At 51.6% G+C, this 23343-nt stretch overlaps 10 protein-coding genes; 5 read left to right on the top strand and 5 right to left on the bottom strand.

Moving 5' to 3' along the window:
- Positions 1 to 3: 3 nt before the first annotated feature.
- Positions 4 to 318, top strand: RCC_02362 (uncharacterized protein; the record flags this gene model as incomplete). Its single annotated transcript, XM_023767652.1, has 1 exon — positions 4 to 318. The coding sequence occupies one exon, from the start codon at positions 4 to 6 to the stop codon at positions 316 to 318; it is 315 nt and encodes a 104-aa protein (XP_023623420.1).
- Positions 319 to 2279: 1961 nt separating this feature from the next.
- RCC_02361 (uncharacterized protein) lies at positions 2280 to 3665 on the top strand (the record flags this gene model as incomplete). The annotated part of the gene is made up of 1 exon (XM_023767651.1): positions 2280 to 3665. The coding sequence occupies one exon, from the start codon at positions 2280 to 2282 to the stop codon at positions 3663 to 3665; it is 1386 nt and encodes a 461-aa protein (XP_023623419.1).
- A 900-nt stretch (positions 3666 to 4565) lies between these two features.
- Positions 4566 to 8401, bottom strand: RCC_02360 (probable DNA-dependent RNA polymerase II RPB140 (RPB2); the record flags this gene model as incomplete). XM_023767650.1 has 2 exons in its annotated part: positions 4566 to 5936; positions 5996 to 8401. 2 exons carry the CDS (start codon positions 8399 to 8401, stop codon positions 4566 to 4568), a joined length of 3777 nt encoding a protein of 1258 aa, XP_023623418.1.
- A 684-nt stretch (positions 8402 to 9085) lies between these two features.
- RCC_02359 (probable acyl-CoA dehydrogenase) lies at positions 9086 to 10621 on the bottom strand (the record flags this gene model as incomplete). XM_023767649.1 has 4 exons in its annotated part: positions 9086 to 9175; positions 9259 to 9352; positions 9415 to 9725; positions 9785 to 10621. The coding sequence occupies 4 exons, from the start codon at positions 10619 to 10621 to the stop codon at positions 9086 to 9088; spliced, it is 1332 nt and encodes a 443-aa protein (XP_023623417.1).
- Positions 10622 to 11299: 678 nt separating this feature from the next.
- Positions 11300 to 13022, bottom strand: RCC_02358 (related to pisatin demethylase cytochrome P450; the record flags this gene model as incomplete). XM_023767648.1 has 3 exons in its annotated part: positions 11300 to 11460; positions 11523 to 11651; positions 11705 to 13022. 3 exons carry the CDS (start codon positions 13020 to 13022, stop codon positions 11300 to 11302), a joined length of 1608 nt encoding a protein of 535 aa, XP_023623416.1.
- Positions 13023 to 14300: 1278 nt separating this feature from the next.
- Positions 14301 to 15664, top strand: RCC_02357 (related to beta transducin-like protein; the record flags this gene model as incomplete). XM_023767647.1 has 2 exons in its annotated part: positions 14301 to 14736; positions 14799 to 15664. The coding sequence occupies 2 exons, from the start codon at positions 14301 to 14303 to the stop codon at positions 15662 to 15664; spliced, it is 1302 nt and encodes a 433-aa protein (XP_023623415.1).
- A 501-nt stretch (positions 15665 to 16165) lies between these two features.
- On the bottom strand, positions 16166 to 18048 carry RCC_02356 (related to cytochrome P450 67; the record flags this gene model as incomplete). XM_023767646.1 has 8 exons in its annotated part: positions 16166 to 16761; positions 16819 to 17065; positions 17122 to 17430; positions 17483 to 17527; positions 17589 to 17620; positions 17674 to 17733; positions 17790 to 17940; positions 17998 to 18048. The coding sequence occupies 8 exons, from the start codon at positions 18046 to 18048 to the stop codon at positions 16166 to 16168; spliced, it is 1491 nt and encodes a 496-aa protein (XP_023623414.1).
- A 258-nt stretch (positions 18049 to 18306) lies between these two features.
- RCC_02355 (uncharacterized protein) lies at positions 18307 to 20122 on the top strand (the record flags this gene model as incomplete). XM_023767645.1 has 3 exons in its annotated part: positions 18307 to 18495; positions 18556 to 18678; positions 18740 to 20122. The coding sequence occupies 3 exons, from the start codon at positions 18307 to 18309 to the stop codon at positions 20120 to 20122; spliced, it is 1695 nt and encodes a 564-aa protein (XP_023623413.1).
- A 135-nt stretch (positions 20123 to 20257) lies between these two features.
- Positions 20258 to 21100, bottom strand: RCC_12014 (related to gliotoxin biosynthesis protein GliK; the record flags this gene model as incomplete). XM_023767644.1 has 2 exons in its annotated part: positions 20258 to 20593; positions 20642 to 21100. 2 exons carry the CDS (start codon positions 21098 to 21100, stop codon positions 20258 to 20260), a joined length of 795 nt encoding a protein of 264 aa, XP_023623412.1.
- A 314-nt stretch (positions 21101 to 21414) lies between these two features.
- RCC_02354 (related to gibberellin cluster-GA14-synthase) lies at positions 21415 to 23247 on the top strand (the record flags this gene model as incomplete). XM_023767643.1 has 6 exons in its annotated part: positions 21415 to 21651; positions 21704 to 21820; positions 21869 to 21968; positions 22024 to 22092; positions 22155 to 22742; positions 22802 to 23247. 6 exons carry the CDS (start codon positions 21415 to 21417, stop codon positions 23245 to 23247), a joined length of 1557 nt encoding a protein of 518 aa, XP_023623411.1.
- Positions 23248 to 23343: the final 96 nt, after the last annotated feature.

The following is a 23343-nucleotide window of genomic DNA, read 5'->3' as shown; positions in this document are numbered from 1 at the left end:
GGCATGAGCGGCCAAGGCATGAGCGGCCAGGGAATGGGTGGTCAAGGTAATGGTGGTAGCTCCTCTGGATCCCCATCGGGCCAGGGCAGCAGCGGTGGACAGTCTGGCGGAGCATCAGCATCATCATCAGGTCAAGGACCATCTGGCAGCTCATCAGGATCCCCATCGGCTGGTGGTGGATCATCCTCACAAGGAAACATGGAGGGCAGCTCTATGGGCCAGGACGGTTCCAAGGGTCAGGACGGCCAAGGATCTTCATCATCAGGAGAGGATGGAGGTTATGACGCTGAGGGAGACTATTATTATGAGGAAGAGTAAGCCAGAATAAGGGAATACGTGTGAGCACACCACAGAGTGCAGATTTCTAGTGTAATGACATCTTAATACATGACTTGTCCGAACGAGCCTTTCAACCCCGCATCTTTGTAGTGAATTCTTGCAAGTGGTGGCCGAAGCCGATGTCATTGCTGGCAAGGCTTCAGTCAATACACTCTCCGCTCAAAATTGACGTTCGATGGGTACAAATGACCTCTTGGTTGTGTGAGACCAAGATTCGAATGGAGTCAGCGATGAGGTGTTCGAGACTGGTAGGATATTGTACCCGAACCAGAACCTGGTAACGAGGAAGGGAAACGTGAGTGGATACTGCAGTGGACATTTTCCCCCCTATCCTGGTGATGGCGAGTGCCGGGATATTGTCACTTGCTGACTCTCCTACTCAGCTCAGTGTTCAAGCCAACACGCCGGTGTGAACAATTCACGTGTGCAGGTGAAGGAGACGAGATGAGGTGAGGTGAGGTGAGGTGAGAGCACGACTCCACTTGAATCGTGGCTGATGACGCTAATTATTCTACGCCGCCGCTACGGCTACTCCCGCTTCCGCTTCCGSCCCTTCCAAACCAGCTTGCAGGACAACATCCACTCAATACATCAACGCCATATCTGCCGCCATGTTCTAAGAAGACGTGCCGCCTATTGCGGCCACCAGGACTTTGATCATGGCCACAAGGACATCCGCCGAGCAAGCCAGGCGGAAGCCGCCGCCGCTACAAACCCAACACTTGTCTCAGCAATCAATACCCCAGCTCGTCTCACCGATACCCCYKKWKWYWYMAWRWKWSGRCKWSCACCGAGATCTACAMGAAGACGTCCCCGAAGCAACTCCTGGCCAGCAACGCTTTGTTCTTACGGATTCCGTTGCGTTTCGTTATCTCCAAGAAGACCCATCCACCACGGTCCTCGCTCGCCGGCGCATATTACGTGGCTATGAATGCTACATTGTCGAACAATGGACCACCTCTCGATCCCATCCGACTTTCGTCGTCACCACATATACCGGTGATCAATCCCATTCCATCGTCGTGGGAGTACTGRGTGTGCCCACCGATGAGAGCACGTGGTCCATGCGATTACGAGTGTACTTCAAAGCCCTCAATCAATATCACGCACGGAGACGCGACACGCCGCTTGGAATTCTCATGGTGACTAATCTCTCGGGCTTTCCTTCATCACTCACGGTAATACCAGTCCCAGAAGGAGACATTGTCAAACATCGATGCAACTTTGTTGTTAGTGAGAATCTCAAACGCCTGGGTTGTTCTGGCCGGGTGGGTCTTACTCTTGCTCCACCTGCGGTCGCTACTGTTGCCAAGTTTCATCAATTGTATCGCACGAGTGACAAGAATGAGGCATTCAAGGCGGTCGTGGAATTAGTAAAGCTCTGCCAACGCGCACTGACMCTTTTCGGCGAGCTTGAGATAGACTACGCCGACGGCCTCCTCTGTGATGTCACTGAACGAGCCATCAATGACTGGTGGGTAGAGCTGGGAACTGAGCAGTATAACATAGAACCTCACGACGGCATCCTAGGTCCCACTACCGTTGCCGCTCTTCTGGGTCTCCTCATGGGTGCAAGGAATCGTCTTCATGCTGAGAATGCCCCGGTCTCGAAAGATCCATTCGATCTGGAATCCATGAAGCGTGGTATTGGAAGCTACCAAAAGCATCAACGCCTTCCGCGTACGAGGCGGCTGGATCGAAGGACATTGAAGCATTTGCATAAAACGACCCAAAAAGCTGCACATAAAGAGAGATGGGCGGTTCCAAAAGCTGTCAAGTCCACTGTTGCGGAATTGAGTGGCAAAGGTGGCGAAATGGTCATGGATGCTGTCGGAAGGCGTGACAGAGCTGGAATTGCCGAGATTGAAACTGTCGATATTGACCGTTTCGCACAATTGGTCTATGGCGATAGATGTAAGTGGCTATGGTTGGGAAGGCCAATGAAAAAATCGAAGCTGTCCGACGGTAACATCGAGCGGGCTCCAGAAGAGGTCCAAGATGCTCCACTAGTTGGCAAAGGCTTGGTATTCCGCTCCGATGAACATGGTGGCTTCACTTGGACAGCGCGAAAGAGCACCGTCGAGGGCATGCCGCACGACCCGCAACAGCAATATGATGACCTCAATGCTACGCCTGGCGAAGAGGAGAATGAGACTGATGAGGGAGCGATGCAGTCAGTTTTCAAGCGTGCCAACACGTTGCGGCATGATGCCAAAAGTGGGCTGGGAAAGGTGAAGGGTGCTGTAGGGTTTCGAGGCCACAAGGCCAAACCGTCGACTGATGAGTCAGTACCTGCTTCTCCCGTTGACAAAGATGTCAAGAAAAGACCACTGCTTCGCCGTTCTCATACGAGTCCTCTGGGTAGTCCCGAGAGCCCACAAGGATATACCAATGGCAAGGATGAAGTACCAGTTCCAGCAGCTGCTCATCAGACCGAGCGGCTTGGTAGAATTCTTGGAAGAAAGCGGACTATCACAAACGAGTCGATTCCACAGATCCCTGTCAGAAGTTCCATGGAAGATCTTCCTCCTGCCGCAACGATTTCCCGTAATCAGCAGGTCGGTGTCGAACAATACCCGCAAAAAGTCTCTTCTGAGAATGGCAACCATGGCGCTTCCTCCTCCGGCGAAGTCTTACCCTCCATCAGAGGATCCCTCTACAAAGGGGTTGACTTGAACGAAATACTTCCATCAGGCCCAGAAACAGAAGTAGAAATCACAAATCTCCTGCGTCGCACAGCATCCGATCCACTGTATGATAAAGCACACACAACCGAAGCAGGCTACTCACGCCATCTCTCCTTCTCCCTGGTATCCTCTTCCGTGCTCGACTGGCCTTCACTATCAGATTCCGACAATGAAGATCCCTTCTCCCCACCACCAACTCTCAACGCCGAACTTGCAGCCGAGAGATGCACGGCAGCCGAAGCAAAGCATCTTCGACATCTCATCGCTCTCCTACACACCGACACGGCGCCCTTCACAGCCGCCCAGATTGAGCATCTCACTTCCGAACTCCTACCCCAGCAAGATTCCGATATTGACGCGCTGGGCGCAATGCTGGAACGGAGACGAGCAGAGGTGCGGGATCTCCAGTCCCATTCGGAGACCTTGATGAGGGATGAAACGGAGCGATTCGAGGAAGGCGGAAAGCAGATTGAAAGTCTGGCCGCGAAGCTCGATTATGAAATTCAGGGCTTGAGGAGTAGGATTGAGGATGCGGCTAATAATTTAGGAGACTATGAGAAGAGTGTGAGGAGGGTAGAAGAGCGAGTCTTTGATTTGGAGCGGGATGCGGAGAGTGGATGGTCTTGTTTAATCATGTAGAAGTCTGAAGATTCATCATGTCCTGGTAATYACATACTTGGGAGTGCAAAAGGCTGGTTGGGCATGGGCCCGCTGGCGTTGTCAATGGTAGAGGCACCTTATTCTTCGATTCTCTGCTTGAATTGATTGAAGGTGTAAGGCCTGGTTATATCGAAGATTTTCGCCCTACCTACTGCAACAATCGAAAATCTCACGCTGTCTGCAGTAGTGAGTGACTGACTGCATGAACAAGAGGACGTTATCAGTGTAAGATATTTGACTCTCACAAGACTACTCCATTTCATGCTACCTAATAGCCACCTATTAGCGAGTCTCGTCATCGATTCACTATAACGAGATCCGGAAGGCTTTGGTATCCCCGACACTTGGTAGCGCAGCAACAGAGTTCGTTCCAAGGGTTATGGAATGAAGAGAAACTGTAAGAGGTAAACAGCTGATGCTTTCAGATACGCTTGTGTCCAATCTACGACTCGCTACATGTGTCTACCACTCCCTAATTATCGAGCAATATTCCTGGAAATCCATAAGGAATTCGACAGTATTGTGAAGAACWGCTTACCTCTCTAGCGATCCGAAGACTTACATATCTCTACTACCCCAACCCTAACCCTAACTATCCCAGCATTTAAATCATAATCATATTCACTGAATTCAAAGACACAACACGATGGAACAACACCAGAAAAGAACAAGACCACAGCGATGCGATGCGATTGGAAATATTCGAATCTCCACTTTGAAGCAAAAAAGGCCCAATGACCCTCCATGTTGTTGATTGATGTTACATTTGATAATGCCAGAAAACATCCAGCATCCCGCATCCCGCTCCCTCACGCATGCATGCATTTTCCATAACCTCCTCTCCATCTCCCATCTCTCCTCAAAGCGATTCCTCTTTCATCATCTAATGCTAATCCCACTCCTCGTGGTAAACATTCTCGTAGCAACATTCATGGCAGCCAACTMCTGGAACAGCAATTTCGCCGCATAAGGAATGATAATCTGCGCAATCTTCGTCTTGTTCCGGCACGGACGACACTCGAATTGCTGTTTCTTGATACTCGCAATGGGCGTCATCAAGCCGCAAATCTCACAAATGTGCACCCGGAAGGCGTCACTGACGTCCAGCAATCGTTCTTTCAGGAAAGCGGAAGCGCCGTGTGCAATCATACAGTCGCGCTCCATTTCTCCGAATCGAAGACCACCATCTCGAGCACGACCTTCGACAGGTTGGCGGGTGAGAACTTGCAGGGGACCACGGGCACGCGCGTGAATCTTGTCGTCGACCATGTGTCGGAGACGTTGGTAATAGGTGGGTCCGAGGAAGACTTGTGCGTTGAGCTTCTTACCCGTGTGACCGTTGTACATTACCTCGAAGCCGCGCTGTTGGAAACCGTGGTCTGCCAGAATCTCCGAGATGGATGTCACGGTGACATCGGTAAAAGGCGTTGCGTCACCTTCCTGACCTTGGAGAGCGCCAACTTTCGATAAAAGACACTCGATCAAATGGGCGATTGTCATACGGGAGGGAATGGCGTGAGGGTTGATGATGATGTCCGGAGTGAGACCGTCGGCGGAGAAAGGCATGTCCTCTTGACGATAGGTGATACCAATGGTACCCTTTTGTCCGTGACGAGAGGCAAACTTGTCACCAATCTGTGGCACCTTTGTAACCCTTGTCCGGACTTTGGCGAATCGTAGACCYTCGGTGTTGGTGGTGAGGAGGACCTGATCCACAACACCGTTCTCGGTAGATCTCAAAGACGTGCTGACATCACGCTTCGACTGCATCTTGGTCCTCATGCCGAGCTCTTCCGCATCAGGTGCCATGGGCGCAGTCTTTCCAATCAGCATGTCTCCACCCGAAACACGGCAGCCAGGAGAGACGATTCCATCATTATCGAGCTTGTCATAGCTGCCTTGCTTCATCTTCATCGTGTCAGTCCTAGTGGGGCACTCGAAGGATTCAACAACGCTCATGCCGACACGCTTCTCCTGGTCCATGTATGCTCGGTAGAAGAGGGAACGGAACAGACCACGATCGATACTGCTCTGGTTYATGATGACGGAATCTTCCTGGTTGTAGCCAGAATAACATGAAATGGCGACGATGGCGTTTTGACCTGCGGGGAGGTCTCGGAATTTTAAGAACTCCATACTTCTTGTTGTGGCAAGTGGCTTTTGTGGGTAATATAGCACGTTGGCCATGGTGTCCATGCGAACGTTGTAGTTGGTGAGCGTTACACCCATGGCTTGCTTACCCATAGCGGACTGTTGACTTGGTTAGCGACGACATTTTGGAAGGCATGAGGAGGATGTGATGGCCTTACTTGATAAGTGTTACGTGGGGATTGGTTGTGATCAGGGAAGRGAATGATACTGGCGCAGATGCCCAGAATCATGGCAGGATGAATCTCGCAATGGGTCCACGTGTGAACCTGCATATTGGGCTTGGGCTTGATACGTCGATGCGGATCGGATTTCGGGTCATCGTACTCTGCGCCCGAGCGAAGCGCTCTGTGCTCGTCAAGATCCTCGGGAGTCATGATGATCATGGCGGTCTCTTCTTCTTCCGCATCGAGGTACTCCACCACACCATCGCGGACCAAACCCATCCAGCCGTAGGTATGTTCGGCCCTGTCCTCTTCACTAATACCACGGAGGGAAGCCGCTGCCGCCTCGTYTTCATGCAGCTTTGCAATCTGATCTTGCTTCAACACCAGACTGCCGCGATCTGCCGAGTCGGGTTTGTTGTCGACCACAAACAGCGGCCGACAAACACGCCCAGCATCGGTGAAGACTCGAATCTCGCGTTCTCGAACGTCACGAATGATGGTGACCTCGAAACTGAGCAGGCCTTTTCTTCGTAGCGATCGCAGAGTTTCGGTGAGTTGTCCAGCGTTCTTGTGCACACCAACCCAAGTACCGTTGATGAAGACCTTGGTCGACTTGGGCTCCAAAACGGGATCGTATTCTTCCAACAGGTCCATGCCGCGCTGTCGCATAAAGTCTGTCAATGGCTCGCCAGGTGTTCCCACCGAGACGTAGCACATGAGCGACAAGTTCTTCACCAACCCACAAGCCTGTCCTTCCGGCGTTTCTGCCGGACACACGAGACCCCAATGGGTGTTGTGAAGTTGTCGCGGCTTGGCAATCTTGCCATCACGACCGATGGGTGTGTTTGTTCTCCGCAAATGGGAAAGTGTGGAGGCGTAGGTATATCGGTTCAGCACTTGACTGACACCAGCTTTGGCGCTGGAGGCTTTCTTTTGATCACCCCAATTACCCGTGGCAAGACAGTATCGCAGACCAGAGGTGAGAATGTTCGTTTTGATCGCGAGGGTGATGTTGAAGTCCTTTCCTCCATCGACACAGCGGAGGAGGTACAGCTTCATCTCCTTCACCAGCTGCACGAACTTCAAACGGAAGACCTGGGCCATCAGTGGACCGGCAAGATCCAGTCGCTTCTTACCGAAATGATCTCGATCGTCCTCTTCCGTGCGACCCAGAGCACACTGCAGCATGCGGTTCACCATGTATCCCAAGAAGAATGCTTTTTTCGTCTCACTGCCCTCTTCTTGAGAAATGTGAGGCAGAAACTCCTTTTGCATAATGTCCCTCGCGTATCGGATTCGGCGGTCCTTAGTACCAGTTTGCTGCCCTCTGCGGCCGATGAAATCAAGAGCGTTGTCCCGATCCTGCACCACGAAAGCCTCCTCCAAACACGGTTTGAGCATCTCCAGCATTTGGGTATCCTCTTTGTTCACAATGTGATTCAGAATGTCCTCATCCGACACAACGCCCAGCGCTCGGAATATGATGGCGATGGGGATGTCGGTCTTGATGTATGGCAGACTGCCTTTGATTGTTTGACCGGGGTTGTTGGCGTTGACCGCCTGATTGTAGAGCTTTACCGTGGTGGAACTGATCAAGCGCGTGCCTCGCTCGACAGCACTGCGCAGCTCCGCAATGACGGGTGTGTTGGTGCCCTTCTTCTTGAATACCTGGACGATGTTTGCAGCACTGCGCTCCTGTGCAATGAGGACCTTTTCGCTACCGTTGATGATAAAGTAGCCGCCTTGATCTAACGGACACTCCTGGAATGCGTATAGCTCGGCTTCACTTCGATTTCGCAGCGCACAGATCTTCGACTTGAGCATGACGGGCAGCTTGCCGATGAAGACTTGATCGATTGTTTGCGGAGGGTTGTCCGGGTCCTCCTCCCACACCGTCTCGACAATTCCATCCCAGTTTGGAGGCGGAACCCACACGCCGTCTTCCTCGTGCCCACCGAGAGCTCGCTCGCGCGCAAACTCAACCTTCTTGTGCAGTTTAATAAACATGGGTGAAGAGTAGGTCAGATTTCGCAAGCGAGCCTCGTGGGGATGTAAGGCGCGGGTGCTGCCATCACCCTCGGTCATGGCGGCCTGGCTGACGGTGAGGGTGCCGAGTTTGATGCTGGATCGCTTTTTGACGATGGGCATCCCGCTGTCCTCGTCCATGGCAGTGATGTTCTGATCGATGACAATGGCGGGCTGGTCGTCGACAATCTGCTGCATTGTGGTGCTGGCGAATTCATCAAAGGAATCCAGCTGCTGTGAAACCAGGCCCTTGGTCTCGAAGAAGGAATGGATGACGGTCCAGCAGTCCTCGGCGGTGACGGTGTTGTCCTCTCCGTACACCTCTTCCTCCTCCTCCTCGGCCATGGCCATCATCGGGTCATTGGCGTAGGCCATGATGGGAGTGTATGAAGTGGTTCCTTGTCCTTGTCGTGTTCGTGGTCGTCCCTTTTCCAAGACAATCAAATCCCCCGCGCCGTGCCAATCAGCCCTCACTGCAGCGACTCGGGACGCGCAATAGCCAGCCTACCTCTTCCACGAGCAGCGATGCGACTGATGGCGTAAAAGGTGAGGTTGATGGTGGTGGTGGTGTCCGTGGCCAGGGAGACGCGCAGCGCCCAAGCGCGCCCGAAATGGGGAAGTGGCGCGCGTACGATGGCGGTGCGCTGATGGAGGGAAGGCGCGAGGATGGTGGATGCCGGAAGAGTGAGCGGAGTAAAGGTCGGGGAGAGGGTTGGACGGGCGGCGATATCGAGGGCGATGAGGTGTGATGATTGGAAGCACAGGATCGTCAAGGTCGCGAGTTGCAGATGCAGATGCGGAATTAATTATGGGGCCGATGCTTGTAGTTAGGGCTGAGCCTTGAGCGCACTTGCCGGCTACCGAAACATCGCCTTCCAAGCCAACGTACTTTTTCGAGGCCCAAACTCAAAAGACCTTCACATGCCAACCACCATGTCGCTGCAGCAATACATGTAGCATGCTACACGACTTCAAGGAGATTGTCCAAGGAAATGCCCGATTCTCAGCAAGGCCATTTATTGACCAGTTTGCATACATGCTATGATATGACATACTCTTCTACAACTTGGCCCCTCCACTCTTCTCCATCTCCTTCGTAGCTCGTTGGTAGTTCTTCAACAATTGTCGGATTGCAAGATCAAGCATCACCTATTTGGAAAGAAAGAGTTCAGAGTCAGCATTCCAATCAAAACGAAGAGGAGGTAAGGAAACAGGTATAAAGGGCGACTCACATCCTCAGAACCTCCCGGAATCCTCGAACCAAAAACATCGCGGTAGATCTTGGCCACCAGCTCTCCCTGTCCACTTTCTGTAAAGCCATTGCCACTATGTCATCCTGTCAGCAGAGGTCCTCATCTTGCGTGTCTCAAGCGGTCCGGAGTGCTCACCCGTGCAACAACACGCCCACTTGCGCGCACTCATTCAACACCATGCCCGCCTTGGCCTTGGCCAAAGAAGTCAACCCACCCAATCGTAAATCCGCATCCTTCTTCGGCAAATGATTCATCTGGTACAGAAATTCATTCAGCCAACTCTGCAGCGTCTCCAATTCCGCTCCGGCTTTGGCAAGGCGATGTCGGACGACAGGCTGCTCGATGATGGCCTTGCCGAAAGCTTCCCGCTTCATGACATAGGCGAAGGCAGTGCTGAGAGCCGTGCGGGCTTGTCTAGTCGTCGCGAGGGATATCATCAATCGTTCCTGCAAGAGCCATCAAAGTCAGCGTATGGATATCCTCACAGGGCAAGGAGGAGACTCGCGTGATTGAAGTTGGTCATGGTATACAACATCCCCTTGCCCTCCTCGCCGATAAGGTTCTCCACCGGCACCCGCACATCGTCCAATTCAATAAACGTCGTACCACCCGTCTTCGTCCCCGTCACTGTAAACCTCCTCATCTCCACCCCCGGAGCTTTGAGGGGTACGACCAAAAGACTCAACCCCGCTGCTCCCGCCTCCTTACCAGTCCGCACAGCCATGGTGGCGTAATCCGACCAAATCCCATTCGTGATCCACTTCTTCGCTCCATTCACAATATAAACCTTGCCATCTTTGCTCTTCTCCGCCGTAGTTTCAATATTCGCCACATCGCTTCCAGCCCCGGGTTCCGTAATCGCAATACACGTCCTCTTACGTCCCGTCAACAGATCCGGAAGAAACTTATCCTTGAGCGCTTGTGAGCCGTACTTGATGATGGGAGGAATGGCGTATGCGAATCCTGCCGTGAGACCACTGGTCGGACCTCCGAGACCGGATCGATGCGCCTCGTCGATCCAGATGCCCGAGTGCACGTAATCCCACTCTTCGACGGGGGTTCCGAGAATGTCTTTGATGCCTTGGGCGTGTAGTTCTTTAACAGGGAGAGGGGAGGGGAGGTTGGGGACTAGCATGTTGTAGCTGTTGAATTTGTCGAAGAGGTCTGTCGGGAGGTTGCCTTCATTTTCCCAGTCCATGTGGAAGGGCACGAAGTGCTCTTCCATCCATGCTCGGCAGGCTTTTTGGAATCTCAGGTGTTTTTCTTGGTAGAATGGGGAGGGCATGCCCAATAGGTAAGGTGGGTCGGAGAAGGGTATCTTGGTGAGGTGATTTGTTGCCATGATGGGCGGACGAGCTTGCTTGGAGTGAGAAGTGAATATGTAAAGGTGAAAACGAAGGAGTTGAATTCAGCCCTGATATGGAGGATATGTCTACGWTATTCTACATGTATGTATGGATCATCATAGCTAGAGAGAGAATGGGGTAGCGATTGCCGAGGTGGGAGAACATCAGGTCGCGTTTTCGCGCGTGCAGGTCGGGAATACTCCGTGCAGTCGGAAATATCGGAAATACGACCCTCACCTCATCGGCACGGCAAAGGAGGGAAAGAGCAGTTCCTGCGCCGATCGATTTTGTGGGGAAGCTCCTCGAAAGTGATGCACTGCTTCCGACTGGCTGGTACACGTCCAACGCTAGCTCATGTCTCTGATTTGCGCCATGAGTCCTGGTCGTATGGAAGATGATATTCCCAGGATGCCATATTCACGAAGTTTTCCCCGTGAACTGCCCCAGGGCCGGGGAAATCCTGCGATTGGAGACACCTCTCTTGCTATAGAGCAACGGCACAGCACGATCGAGAAGACATCCTTCGACAACAGAACTGGCTGTCCGCAATGCTGCTCGTCCATGAATCGATGATTACCAGGAGAGCCAGCGATCTTCAATTTCGACCGCAATATGCATGCATACAAGCGTTGATTCATACCCCATTGATGGATATCTGTATACATCCGCTCCGATCAACTCGCCGGAGTAAACACCAAATCCAACTGTCCCAAACTCAGCGTAAAGTGATCTTTGGTCTTGGTCAAAAGTCTAGTTCCATCCTCCCCAGGCGCAAAAGAGACATCATAAGCGAGTAGAAGCTGTGCTGTGAGGGTTCGAAGTTCCATGCGAGCAACTGTAACAAACATCCATCTATCAGCATTGCAATACACATCTCGCGCAGRGTTATGAACTTACGATTTCTGCCGATGCAGTTAAAGGGTCCCATGGAGAAGGGAGCAAAGGCATCGGGATGCTTGATCATATCCGGCTTGGAGTACCAGCGTTCGGGCACGAAAGAGTTGGCATCCGTGTAGATCTGTTCATCTGTGGGCAGTGTCAGTCAAGCAGGATCAAATGTAAGCAGACATGCAACATACCTCTGCCCATGACATATAACGGCGCAAAGAATTCGACTTCGCCGGGGATAAAGACATCACCAACTTGCGTGCCTTCTTTCGGCGTCTGTCGGTAGAGACCCGAAGGAACTGGTGGATGGAGGCGCAGAGATTCGTTGATTGCACCGTTGAGGTGGTCTGCGTGCTGAATATCCTTATCGCTCCATGCGCCATGTGTCAGTGGCTTGAGTTCCTCACGCAGCTTCGTCTGTTGACTCGGATCGAGGGCGAGGTGATAGAAGAGATATGTCAATGTTGCGGCAGTCGTGTCACTTCCCGCCACAATGATGAGTTGTGCATCGCCTTGCAACAGCGGATCATTCTCGGGATGCTTCTCGCCAGCGTATGCTTTCAAAAGCCACCCGGTAATGTCCTTCCCGCCCGTCTTTTCCGGATGTTGAACTCGCTCTTTGAGCTCGGTGAAGCAAAAGTTCAAGAATTTGTGATATCCAGCAGCGAGTCCCGGAACGGAAATCAGTATTCTAAACACCCACGTGGGAATCTTGTAAGCACTGATCTCCATACCCTCGCTGAGGAGATCGAGCGCCCAATGTCTCTTTCCCGATTCCACCATGCCATAGTCTTTCCCAAAAGCAAGCCGACCCATGACATCAAACGAGTAAAGGTTGAACCAGGTGGTGACATTGACCGCGCCGCCTTTGAAATCTCCGATGCGTTGGATGAGTTTGTCGTTGAACTCTTGTACGACCACTTCATACTCTCTCAACGCCTTGTCGCTGAATGCGGGCGCCCAAACCCGCCTTCGCCGGTCGTGCAAGCCCTTGTCTCTGGTCATGTGCATGCTGTGGTGCGGAGCGCTGCCATCATACCAATCACCTTTGATGATCTTGGCATTCGCGCCGAACGCAGGCTGCATGATATCCGGGTCGGCGATGGAGAGCGTGTTGGCTCCGATTCGCACATAGCGGCCGTATTGCTGGTGGATCTTTTGCAGCTGATAGTAGCAATCTTGACCGCCGAGCTTGGTGGTAAAGTAGAGCTCCCCCAGACGCGCTCCGATGGGACCTGGAATCTTGTTGAGGGGATTGAAGAACAATCTATATGTCAACAGGCTGCCGTATACGCCCGACAACCAGCAGACGGAGAGGGTGCCCACGGTGGAGATGGCCTCGGAAGTGCTGGCATCGCCAAGGTTGACCAACGCAAACACGCCGGCGATGCATGCAAGCGTGAAGAGCTGGAGATAGAGTATCGGGTACATGTGGTGCTCTCCATGGTGAAAGTAGAATTGATGGCTCCCGACACCAGCGGCGAGTGATAGCAGGCTACTGTACGCCATGACCGCGGAGTGGATCTTCTGTAAGAGTAGAGGCGATGAGAAGTTGGAACTCCCACACTTGGCGCCGTCGTCTTTCTTATATCATTCCCACTCGAGCCCTAGATCCTGATCCTGCAGTGAGAATTGCGTTCAGGGCACGTGGAGCGCAGCCAATAATGCACGAGGGAGATGAAGAGCTGAGCTGAGCTGAAGAATGTGGAAGGATGCTTGGATGCGAAGCCGACGGTCCCATCCGCGACCCACATGCCCGACCGACCCGGCCTGGCCGCCGCGGGGATGGCATGGCATGCGCATGGCATGGAATGGGAAAAAAGCATCCCAAGAACATCACCTTCCCTTCTCGGCATTGTTCATTGTTGTTGTCGAAGTTGTACTGTCTGTGCCAAGGCTGCAGATTGAAGGGCAAATTTGTTTCGGGCTTGGATTTTAAGTTAGCCGCCATCCCATCATCACCGCCACGTCTGTCAGCTCACATCATCATCACTCGCTTGGAAGAATCCAAGGCCAGCGACAGCTGAATCCATCAGAGTTGATGGAATGGACGTCGCAGATGACGGGCGTTGGAGGATGAGGATAAGGCTGCCAGTGCGATTGCGTACGCCTTCAGACACTCGCTTGACAATGCCAGGACCGACGAAGACAGTCAAGGACATCAATGKACCACGATCAATCAGGAGATGGGATGAGGCTTCTACAATCTTCCATGTTTGTTCACCAAAAACGGTCAAAGCAATCCCGAAGAATCGAGTCTGATTCGGAGGTCACATCTGCTTCCATCCCGCTTCATCTTGTAACATCAGAGCTGTCGATATGAGGAACTTGATTGACTACCAGCGCCCTCAATTGCCCTCTAATAGAATGACGGGCCACTCTGCTGCTAGCAATTGTTCTAGCAGCTTCAGAGTGATGGATTCAGCAGAGAGCAGGGCCTCAAGACGTCATGAAAACGACTGAGGAGCTCTGTGGAATACACAATCCATCGTAAAACATCAGTCCGAGTATTCCAGCAGCATCGCCGAGGAATATCATGACAACACAACTCATTCGTGCCGCTGGCCTGAAGACGCGCTTATGTGATCCTTCGAATCCTTCGCTGACACAGCGTGCATTAGATCAAGATATCAGCTCCGCGATTGGTTGATATGTTCCAAGGCRTCAATTTAGCCCCAACGCCATGGCTGTGCCATGTATACATTTCCAGCGCTTCGCAGATTATGTTTTTGGTCCTTCGATTCCTCTTTTCTCCCCTTCCATGCCTGTCCGGCCCGTGTATGCAACATGTGGATGATCAATACCACGACGATCAGATTGAACGAAGACTGGAAACCTCTAGAGTACTTTCTCAACGGGAGAGGGTACGCCATCCTCTCGCATAGATGGCAAGGAAAGGAGATTAGTTTCCAGGACATCAAGCGCAATGTGCCGCTTTCCACGCCGGCTTTTAGGAAAATCATCAATGCTTGTAATGAGGCCCGATCGCTGGGGTATGAGTGGTTGTGGGTGGATACGTGTTGCATCAACAAGGAGAGTCAGACGGAGTTGGTGGAGTCGATCAATTCGATGTTTCAGTGGTATTTGAAAGCGGCCATTTGTTTGGGGTATCTTGTTGATGTGGAGGTGGGTGGGAGTCCGGGCGAGGATCGTTCGAGGGAGCCGGGTGTTTTCAAAAAGATTGGGTCGGAGAGGTGGATTGCTTCGGAGTGGTTTTCGAGAGGTAAGTTGATCAACACGTTTCACATGAGTGGCATTCCGAGTATTCACGCTTGTCAATCGTAGGATGGACGCTACAAGAGCTTCTGGCTCCCAGGCATATGGTATTCTACGACACGAACTGGAATGAACTGGGTTCAAAGCATGACCTCTCTGCTCCAATCAGCGCCGTGACTGGCATCGATACCAAGTACCTCAGGAACAATCGCGAGTCGCTCAGTTCGGCATGTATCGCCACCAAGATGAGCTGGATGGCTGGCAGGAGGACGACGAGAGAGGAAGATATGGCGTACAGCCTGGTTGGACTGTTCAACATCAACATGGACGTTCGGTATGGTCAGACCGGTACAAGCGCTTTCATCAGACTCCAAGAAGAGCTTCTGAAAAAGGGCACGGATGATTCTTTATTCGCATGGCGAATGCCCAAACGTGGCGCAGGAGGCGCGATGCCAGGCTGGGCGGCGGATGAATGGGGTCTCCTCGCCGCCGAGCCCAGCTGGTTCAAGGATTCTGGACGATTGACCATCTCACCCCCAAGAATGAACACCAGTTCCAGATCGGCCACAAACGGTTACGCCATGATGCAAAACGGTGTCAAGATCCCCGCCGCCCCAATCGAGCTTCGAAAGCGCTACATCCTACCCGCCATGCCTACCATTGTTGGTGTCTGGATTCTGGTCTTCTACCTCTCCCAAGTGCAGAAGATTGTGGATTCCACCTCGCTGAATTGCTGGGACATTGAGACGGGTCAGCAGGTTGCGCTACATTTGGTGAATTCTAATAGTCGGGGAGAGATGAAGAGGGCGAGGTGCATGGAGTTTGCGTCGCCGCCGCGATATCGGTTGACAAAGATTGTGCCGACGAGGAAGGAGTCCGTTTATGGAATGACGAGCAGTCGGATGGTGTTACAGCCAGAGGAGCGGTATGATTGAGAGAGGGATGGATAGATGGTCCGAGGGATGAATCGAGCCCATCGTCCCATCACGGAGATCTTTCTGGCATGGATGGAAGCTGGTTGGCGGATGATCGCTTAGATCTGCCAGACGTAGCTCTGTTCGAGATTCTGTAGCCTTGAGACCCACAGTGACATGTTGGAGCTGATGCAGTCGTATTTGAACACTGAAAGTCGTCCCGAGTGTTGGGTGAGTCCACGGGTTTATCATAAGCATGTCCGCGGTACACACATAGTGAATTGGCTAGATCAATGAATTGACCTTCTCTACGCATGCCATGCCAAGGAGCCTTAAATCAAGGTTCAAAATCTTGCATTTCCTTTGACCCCTATCAAGTCATGGGCAAACAAGTCAAGACGAGGTATGTAGAAGTGAATGTTTTTTGTTGTCGAGCGTAACGAGATATCATCTACCTCACCTCGCCCTTTTGAATCGTTCACATCCCACGTCTACCAGATCTAGAATGACTTCCCTCTACCCCTATTTAAGGCTCTTCTCTGTGAATGCTAGATATGGCCCATCCTTTTCGCCAGCTGCAAAGTGATCCTTGACATGGTATTCCAATGGCAGAGCATCACGGGACTCGATCTCAAACAAGAATGCCAGCCGAGCTGTGATGAGATAAATTGAGTTGTAGGCCAAGTTCTTCCCAATACATGCTCTCTGGCCGTAGCTAAAGGGAAAATGAATCGAACGCATCCGCTGGAGCTCCTCCGAGGACTCGGTCATCCATCGCTCGGGCCGGTAAGTCTGTGGATCGGGGAAGATGTCGGGATTGCGATGAGTGGTCCACCCTGGAGCTCCGACTTGAGTTCCTGCTGGGATGAAGTGCCCGTCAATCGACTCGTCTTTTGCAGATTCTCTGGTGAGATATCCCGGTACGCCGGGACTCATACGGAGCGCCTCTTCAACACATGCTCTGAGGTATTTGCAGCTTCGTAGCTTGTCGCCGCTGATAATCTCTTCGACATCCGAAAAAGTCGATCGAACTTCATCTTTGAGCTTACTGTAGCACTCCGGATACTTTGCGAGATAGAACCAGAGGCCGGAAAGCGCCGTGCCTGTTGTATCGGACGCTGCGATTCATCAGTACAGAATTGGCAAGCTCACCCAGGGCAGAGTTGACGGTTTACCAGCTATGATCAAAACAACCGCTTCATCGGAAAGCTCTTTAAACTCCATCTTCTCGCCCGTGGTCTTGTCTTCGTGGTCGAGAAGGATCTTGAAGATATCTCGAGCGCCTTTCCCAGCTTTTTCCTGGTCCATTCGAAAAGCAACTTGTCGGTCGACATACTTGCGGAATCTTGCCACCGCACCCAGGATTCTGACAAAGAGTAATGGGGCCAGACCCCAGCGTTCGACCCAAGGCACAACGCCCAGCTATTCCAAGAAGTCAGCTCACCCGGTATTGATCATCAAAGTCTGCATGCACTCACAACGACTTGACTGTGCTGAAATGTATCGATCAAGGGCTGAATGAAGTGATCGTCCTCCTTTGTCAACATGTTGTACTCATGACTAAACGTCAAGACTCCCATTGTATCGTAGGTGAGATAGGAGAACCATCGTGCCATGTTCTTGTATTTTCCCCCGAATGTATCCGGGTCGCAAATGCGTTGACAAAAGATACGATCCTTGTTGAGTAGCGTCGCTTCATACCATCGGATCGACGCCTCGCTGAATGCCTGCGCGATGATTCTGCGCTTTCGGCTGTGAACCTTCTTGTCGGTGGCCGTTGCCAGGTTCTGAGGAGACTGTGATGAGTACAAGGCAAGGAACAGCCACGGAATTACACACCGTCAACACTTGGGTTTGTGGCGAGCCCCGGTGGTAGAAGGTTGCCTGGAATGGGCATGGGTTTAGCAAGAACGGTGCGATCAGAATACATTAAACAAGCACCAACCTTCTCAAAAGAGGATCCATGAGCGTATATGGCTTTGAGAATCAGCAACACTTTACAACATCCCAGTATGATCAATTGGATGTACCTTGTACAGCACCAGGTGTGATGACGGAGAGAAAGGATGGTTCGAGACGTACGACCGGCCCTAAGTATTGATKAGCATTTACCACACCAAACACACCGGCAAAAGCTTCTGATTACCATATCTTTTGTGAAGATCATCTGCCCACATGTGCTTGGTTCCCTTCCATGCATAGTACAAATCGGGAAAGATGCTCATCCTCGCGAGGAAGGGACCGGGATACTTTGCACAGGGATGGAAGTACAAATTGTAGATGCACATCCATATTTGCTGTTCACGATGGCATATCAGTATAGGGTCCCGCGCTCTCAAGATCATACCGCTTACGTATGCTAGGAAAGCCGCCAATGTGACTGCAAGCAGGGTGCTCCCAGTCATCGGTGGAGGTGACATCTGAACGCCTTCCAACAATCTCAACATCCTGAGGAGAAGTTGAGGAACCAATTTGAAGTGGTAGAGCTAAATTTCACTGTACTTCTAGAGYGATGATTGAATTTTGTTGCAACAGACTCGGTAGCTCTGCCAGCGGACCGGACTGCGGTGACCGACCATGACACCGTTTTCAATCCTTCCGGGTTACTATATTGCCTCTGTAGAGGGTACGATGAAATCAGCCACGCTTGAAGTTATTTCAAGATGCTGGCCCAATATCTGCTTGGAAAGTTCCGTGCTCTCGTCCGGCTGCTCATCCAATGCGTTTCACCACGACAAGTGAAGTTGGAGACAGCAACGTACCTACGAGGGTCCAAGACGAGCGAGCTCGACGATGAAGATCATAACGTGGTTGAATGGGCATTCTCGGGTGCATATGACGGAGACAAGCCCGTGAGTACAGTTCACTGGATGCATGGCAGCAAGGGGCGACGCTCACATGGCAAAATCTAGATACTCATAGACGCCGAGAATCCCGCTCGGAGTCTTTCCAAAAACAAATCCCTTGATCTGGTGACTCGTCTTTCCGGCTCCTTCGAACCGGGAAGCACCGTTTGTCTTCACCTCCAGAATAATGCACGTCGATGGAAAGTCAAACCAACGCTAAAGGTCCCCAGCTGACGGTGCTACACATCAGATCCTCTATCCCATACTTGTTCTGGCGATCCTTGCAACGGGTTGTAAATGGACGGGAACGAATCCTGCATGCACTCGATCCGAACTGGAAGACCATCTACGAGTATCACGATCCAAGTACATTATCACTTCCGAGGATCACGAGGATATGGTCTTCGATGTGCTCTGCCGCATGGACGAGGATATTGAGCTCATTCTATTCAGCGATGTTACAGTTGAGCGACCTCCAAGTAAGGATGGAAAGCACCCAACCCTACACGACCTCCTTGCCAACTCTACATTTTTGCCGCTTGAGAGTCGATATCAAAGATTATCAGCGAGAACAGCGGCAACTTTGATGGCCAGCTCCGGCACAACGGGACTTCCAAAGATGGCAATCCGCGCACACGGCGCTCTGGTTTGTGAGTCTCGCTCCGACGAGTTACAAGACGCTCACAAGCCCTATAAAATCCGCAGGCTGTTTTGTACGCCCATGTTCCATGCCTACTCCTTTCCAAAGATGGTCATCAACCCTCTCCGTCAAGGACAACCAACATACTACATGCAACGCTTTGATGACACCTTCATACAGAAACTGTCGCTGTATAGTATCACAGACATCATTACCGTCCCTCCAATCTTATCCCGCCTGGTCGATCAGGCAAGAGGAGGAGATGCGAAACCACTGCTACAAAGTCTACGGACGATCATCTGTGCCGGAGCTCCGTTGACTGTGAAGCTTCGAGATGAGTTCATTCAGCTCTTCTCAAATCCCCCACAACTTATTCAAGAGTGGGGAATGACAGAGTGCGGGTGTATTTCAAGGGCAGGAGATTTGGACGCAGACATGCCTACAACGGTTGGGCGGCCTGTGGCTGGCTATTTGGTCAAGATCAGCCAGGAGGAACGGGTAGAGATTCCCGGTGGAGGCTTTGCGAGTGAACTCCTTGTCAAAGGACCACAACTCATGGATTGCTACCTGGGTGATGACTCTGCCACGGCTAGTCATGTAACTTCCGACGGCTGGTACAAGACGGGCGACGTGGGATATCTCGACGCGAGAGGAAGAATCTTCCTGGTTGACCGTGCAAAGGATATCATCAAGGTAAATGGCTGGCAAGTTTCGGCAGCGGAGCTGGAGAAGACGGTACTGCAAGTGCCGGGGGTCATGGACGCCGCTGCGTTGTCCATGGGTCACAGCCTGGACGAGCATCCGTACATTTGTGTCGTCAGGACTGACCACGGAGTCTCCGAAAAGGAGATAAGAGAAGTCCTGCGGAGTCAACTGTCTCGTTACAAAGGATCGAGATGCGAGTTGCAGTTTGTGGATGGTCTTCCTCGCGCTGCAAGCGGGAAACTTCTTCGCAGGAAGCTCAAAGCTCAGTTGACACATCGAGAGAAGTAGCTTTTGTTGATTGATTGAGTCTAATCGTAGCGATTTTGATACTTCCATGTCCTCCCCAGGGGAGTAAGTCCCGCAAAACTTTCAGAAATATCGCACTGTAGACCTCCACTACATGTACAGCGAGAGTGCTCATTTCTAACCAACAGCGAGAACGAGAGGTCCATAAGCCACTCCACCTCCATCACCCCTCCCAAAGACTGGGGCAAACATCCAATCATGAACTATCCAAAAAGAGGTGTAGATGTAATATATCAAATCTCCATACCAGGAAGGGCAGACCCCGTGTTCATTCGTTGCGGCTTTGACCATTCCTGCCAGCTGTCTCATAATCCTCCGACCAAAGAAGAGAAAGATACAAGCACCAAGCCTCTCCCGGAATGTATTCGGTGGAGTGAAACTGAGAAGTGAGCGTAGATAGGCCTGATAGGACTCCGGCAAACCGCTCTCCTTCGCACCTTGTATTAAGAGGCCCTGGCGACAATCAGTATCAACTCGAGGATTTCGCTGACAGGGCTCTACCAGATATCTTGAACTCGGCGCGGCATTGGGCCGCCGGGGAAAGATGGCCGTAAGAGTATACAAGGTAATGGACTCAGTATCGGCAGTAATCACAGATCCAGAGACTTGGATTTCTTTGTAGGCAACACCACCACCTTCTGTGGCGACGAGTCGTCGGAAATCTCGCACAGACAGCAGATATGCCACTCCACACACATCTGGCGGTCTGTCCCTGTTCCCCGCCTGCACATCGACATCGTAAGCGGCGATGCTAGCCATTGCAGGCTCACTGTAAGGAAGTCCATACACGTCGAATGTGAGGACGTAGCCGGGAACAGTCGCTGTTCTAGTGTCCAGAATGTCAAGACCCCTTTTCTTCATGACAGAGTAAACCATGTTTGATCCAAATGCAAAATACCAGATTTTGTCTGTGCCATAGTTGTTGTCTTTCCTGTGTTTTGGAATGGATGGTTGATTCATGGTAATTTTGTGTGCGGTTGATTCATCGTTGAAACTGGATGCCTCTCGTTGTAACTTTGGTAAAGAGCGCTAATAAGCAGGCACACTGTGCGCTACGGCACATCATCGCGGTCTCTACGATGGGCCCCTTTACGGACCGAACATGCAGTCCGGATATGAGAACATGTCCGACCGGATTCCGCCTCACGGCCGTTGTCGGAGAGATTGAATGTATGCCGGTTGCCCCTATACCCCTTGATCAGGGGTTCTAGAGACCATGCCCGGCTCGAGTCAGCTTCGTCGTGATCTAGAAGCCATTCACCCACACTTCTACCATGTCGTTCTTAGCCCTCAGCAGGTTGTATTTCTCGGACATATCGTCCACGAAAGTCGCAATTTCTACCTTGCTGGCATTAGTTACGTGTTCACTGGTTGCGTTCTGGCGTAGTCGTACCAGTGTTCAATCGAAGTTCCCTCTGGTCGGCAAAGACTCGGCGACTAGCAATGAGAGTAGCGCGGCCGTAGACTTCGCCAAAGACGCATTGAAGGTGCTAAGATATGGAATGAATACGGTTGGTTACGGCGTCCCATCACACACATCTTGACTTGCTAATCAACGATCAGTGCGCCGGCCCATTTAGGGTACAAACTGCAACTGGGCCAAAGATTGTGCTTCCTGCTCGATACTTGGAGGAGATCAAAAGCGATGAGAGGTTCAGCTTCGCCCATGAAATGGCAAAAGTCAGTTTAAAGCCATGTCGAATCTGGAATGAGACTGAAAGTGAATAGCAATCTCTATCCCATCTGAGCGGCTTCGAGGCCTTTTCTACGCCGCTCCGCGACAACATCTTTCAGGATACCATTCGAGTGAAGATCACTCAGTCTTTAGGTACTTCTTATTTTTGAACCCGTCGGAAGAAGCGCTTTGACTTAGAGATGCGTAGGGCAGATTACCGAAGCGCTCTCCGAGGAAACAACGATTGCGCTAGAGAGGCTTCTTGGAAATCCAGGGGGTAAGCGGGATGTAGAGGAAGATATCAAGATCTGTTGCAGCAATCTGACGGGTAGCATACAGAATGGACTGCCTCGACAATAAGCAGAACAGTTCTCGACCTCACCACGATCCTCTCGACTCGTGTGTTCCTGGGCGAGAAGTTCTCGAGAGATCAGAAATGGCTTGAACTATCTCAAGGCTATACCATGTGTGCCTTTATGGCTGGACAAGCTCTCTGGAAATGGCCCAAGTTCTTACAGCCTCTTGCTAATCGAGTTCTACCAATCTGCATAGGCCAGCGAGCCATGTYGAAGTCAATACGCCAAATTCTGCGACCCGAGATAGAGAGACGAAAAACTGCAACGCAGGAAATGCCAGGAGCCGTGGGTCAGGACACGATTGATTGGATGCAGCAGCTTGCTCATGGAAGGCCGTTTGATCTGGTCTCAGGTCAGTTGCAGCTAGGCTTTGTGGCGATACACACTACCTCGACACTCCTAACAGAAGTCCTCCTTGATATTTGCGCCTACCCCGAATATGTTCCAGTTCTGCGGGAGGAGATGGTAAAAGTCCTCCAAGAAGACGGCTGGAAAAAGACTTCAATGTACAGACTCAAAAAACTGGACAGCTTCATCAAAGAAGTGCTGAGATTGCGACCTCAAAGCATGAGTGAGTGGCGCACGGCGAACAGCTTCCCAAATCACATACTTGCTGACCTTTCTACTCAGTCACTGCACGCCGCATGCTTACCGAGGACGTTACGCTTTCTGACGGTGCTATCATTCCAAAAGGCASTAGCACGATGGTGCCCATCATCGACGTGATGCTCGACCCTCAAGTCTACCCTGAGCCCGAGAAGTTCGACGGCCTTCGTTTCTTTCGCATGCGTTCTGTGAACGAAGGCAAGGCACAACTGATCACTGCCAATGCCGAATACCTGGGGTTCGGCTATGGAAAACATGCGTGTCCCGGCCGGTTTCTGGCCGCCAACGAGATCAAGATTGCAATGTGCCATTTGCTGCTAAAGTATGATTTCAAGTTTCTGGATGGGCAGACTAGACCACAGGCGATGGCTTGGGAGGTGAATTACATGACTAATCCAGATTTGGGAATCGTGGTTCGAAGAAGGCGGGAAGAGATTGATCTTTCTTCTCCCGAATCTTCATCGACATGATGATGGAAAGTGTTTGCGGGTAGAGCTACATGACCTCGCTCATTTCATAGTTTGTCAAACCTGTACTTGAGGCTTCACCTTGCGGCTGCACTTTCC

This window comes from Ramularia collo-cygni, assembly GCF_900074925.1.
Source record: "Ramularia collo-cygni strain URUG2 genome assembly, contig: RCC_scaffold02, whole genome shotgun sequence".
Classification (NCBI taxonomy): Eukaryota; Fungi; Ascomycota; class Dothideomycetes; order Mycosphaerellales; family Mycosphaerellaceae; genus Ramularia; species Ramularia collo-cygni.
Note: the sequence above shows the minus strand (reverse complement) of the source record. Positions and strands in the feature narration are given on the sequence as shown.